The following is a 1,642-nucleotide window of genomic DNA, read 5'->3' as shown; positions in this document are numbered from 1 at the left end:
CCACCTTAGGTGTACGTGGCTGGCGCCTTAGCCGGTTGAGCTATAGGCGCCGAGCCCAAATGTGTGTATTACCCTAGTTTAGAGTAGTTGAAACCTCTTAATACAAGGTGCTAAAAAGTCTACCTTTCTTCTTTCTTTTTTCTTTGGAGACAGTCTTTGTTATACTTGGTAGAGTGCCATGGCATCATAGTTCCCAGCAACCTCAAACTCTTGGGCTTAAGTGATTCTCTTGCCTCAGCTTCCCAAGAAGCTGGGACTACAGGTGCCCACCACAACACCTGGCAACTTTAGTTTAGAGACGAGGTCTCACTCTGGCTTAGGCTGGTCTCAAACCTGTGAGCTCAGGGCAATCCACCCGCCTCAGCTTCCCAAGTGCTGTGATTATAGTTGTGAGCCTCTGCGCCTGGCCTAAAGTCTAGCTTTCTTTTTTGTTTCTTTTATTTTTTAGAGACATAGTCTCACTTTATATAACCCACAGAGTGCTGTGGCATCACAGCTCACAGCAACCTCCAACAACTCCTGGGCTTAGGCGATTCTCTTACTTCAACCTCCGGAGTAGCTGTTCTTACTTTTTTTTTTAAATTCAGACAGTCTCATTTCGTCACCCTCAGTAGAGTACCGTCACGTCATAGCTCACATCAACCTCAAACTCTTGGGCTCAAAGTGATTCTCTTGCCTCAGCCTCCCTAGTAGCTGGAACTACAGGGGCCTGCCACACTGCCCGTCCATTTTTTGTTGTTGTTGTTTAGCAGGCCTAGACCGGATTTCAACCCACCAGCCCCAAGCGTGTGGCCCATGCCCTAACCACTGAGCGGCAGGCAACCAGCCTCTGAGTCACATTCTTTCATCAGAATCTCAGTTGCCACACCTAAGTTAGAAAGGTATGTTAAAGTAACATCCTTAGAAATAATTAATGATGATGAATTTAAAATGTTTCTTCAGGAGATGGGCCTGAGTCTACAGTGGCTGTATACTGCTCGTGGAGACTATTTTCGTGCTACTTCCAGATTAACAACAGATTTCAAGAATGCTGAGACAACGGACAGATTTGTCATGAGGGAAATCAATGATCGTATCATGAAAGTAAGTAAACTTTTTTTAAAAAGTTTAAAAAGTTAAAACGTTAGGGCAGCGCCTATAGCTCAAAGGAGTAGGGTGCCAGCACCATCTGCCAGAGGTGGCAGATTGAAAACCAGCCCCAGCTAAAAACTGCAAAAAAAAAAAAAGTTAAAACTTTAAAGAAGTTAAAAAGGATGGGTATGTGTAGCTCAGTGGCTAGAGCTCCAGCCACATATACCGGAGCTGGCAGGTTTGAATCCAGCCTGGGCCTGCCAAACAATGACAACTACAACAAAAAAATAGCCAGGTGTTGTGGTAGGTGTCTGTGGTCCCAGCTACTTGGGAGGCTGAGGCAAGAGAATCATTTAAGCCCAAGAGCTTGAAGTTGGTGTGAGCTGTGACGCTACAGCACTCTACTGAGGGTGACAGCTTGAGACTCTGTCTCAAAAAGAAAGTTAAGAAAACGTTTACTAAAGTATGTTATATTTGTATTATTTATTTATTATTATTATTTTTGTAGAGACAGAGTCTGTTCTTTCTTTTAAAATATAGAGTCTTATTTTGTTACCCTTGGTAGAGTGCC

General features: G+C 43.8%; 1 protein-coding gene across 1 annotated transcript in view; it reads left to right on the top strand.

Annotated features, from left to right (window-relative positions):
* The window catches only part of TFRC (transferrin receptor), a 30,344-nt gene that overhangs the window by 23,478 nt on the left and 5,224 nt on the right, over positions 1–1,642 (top strand). The window contains exon 15 of the mRNA XM_023514831.1: positions 943–1,083. Coding sequence (XP_023370599.1) covers positions 943–1,083 — 141 coding nt within the window. The remainder of the gene's footprint in view (positions 1–942; positions 1,084–1,642) is intronic.

The sequence above is a fragment of the Otolemur garnettii genome, unplaced genomic scaffold (assembly GCF_000181295.1).
Source record: "Otolemur garnettii isolate 467f Iridium unplaced genomic scaffold, OtoGar3 scaffold00060, whole genome shotgun sequence".
Lineage (NCBI taxonomy): Eukaryota > Metazoa > Chordata > Mammalia > Primates > Galagidae > Otolemur > Otolemur garnettii.
Note: the sequence above shows the minus strand (reverse complement) of the source record. Positions and strands in the feature narration are given on the sequence as shown.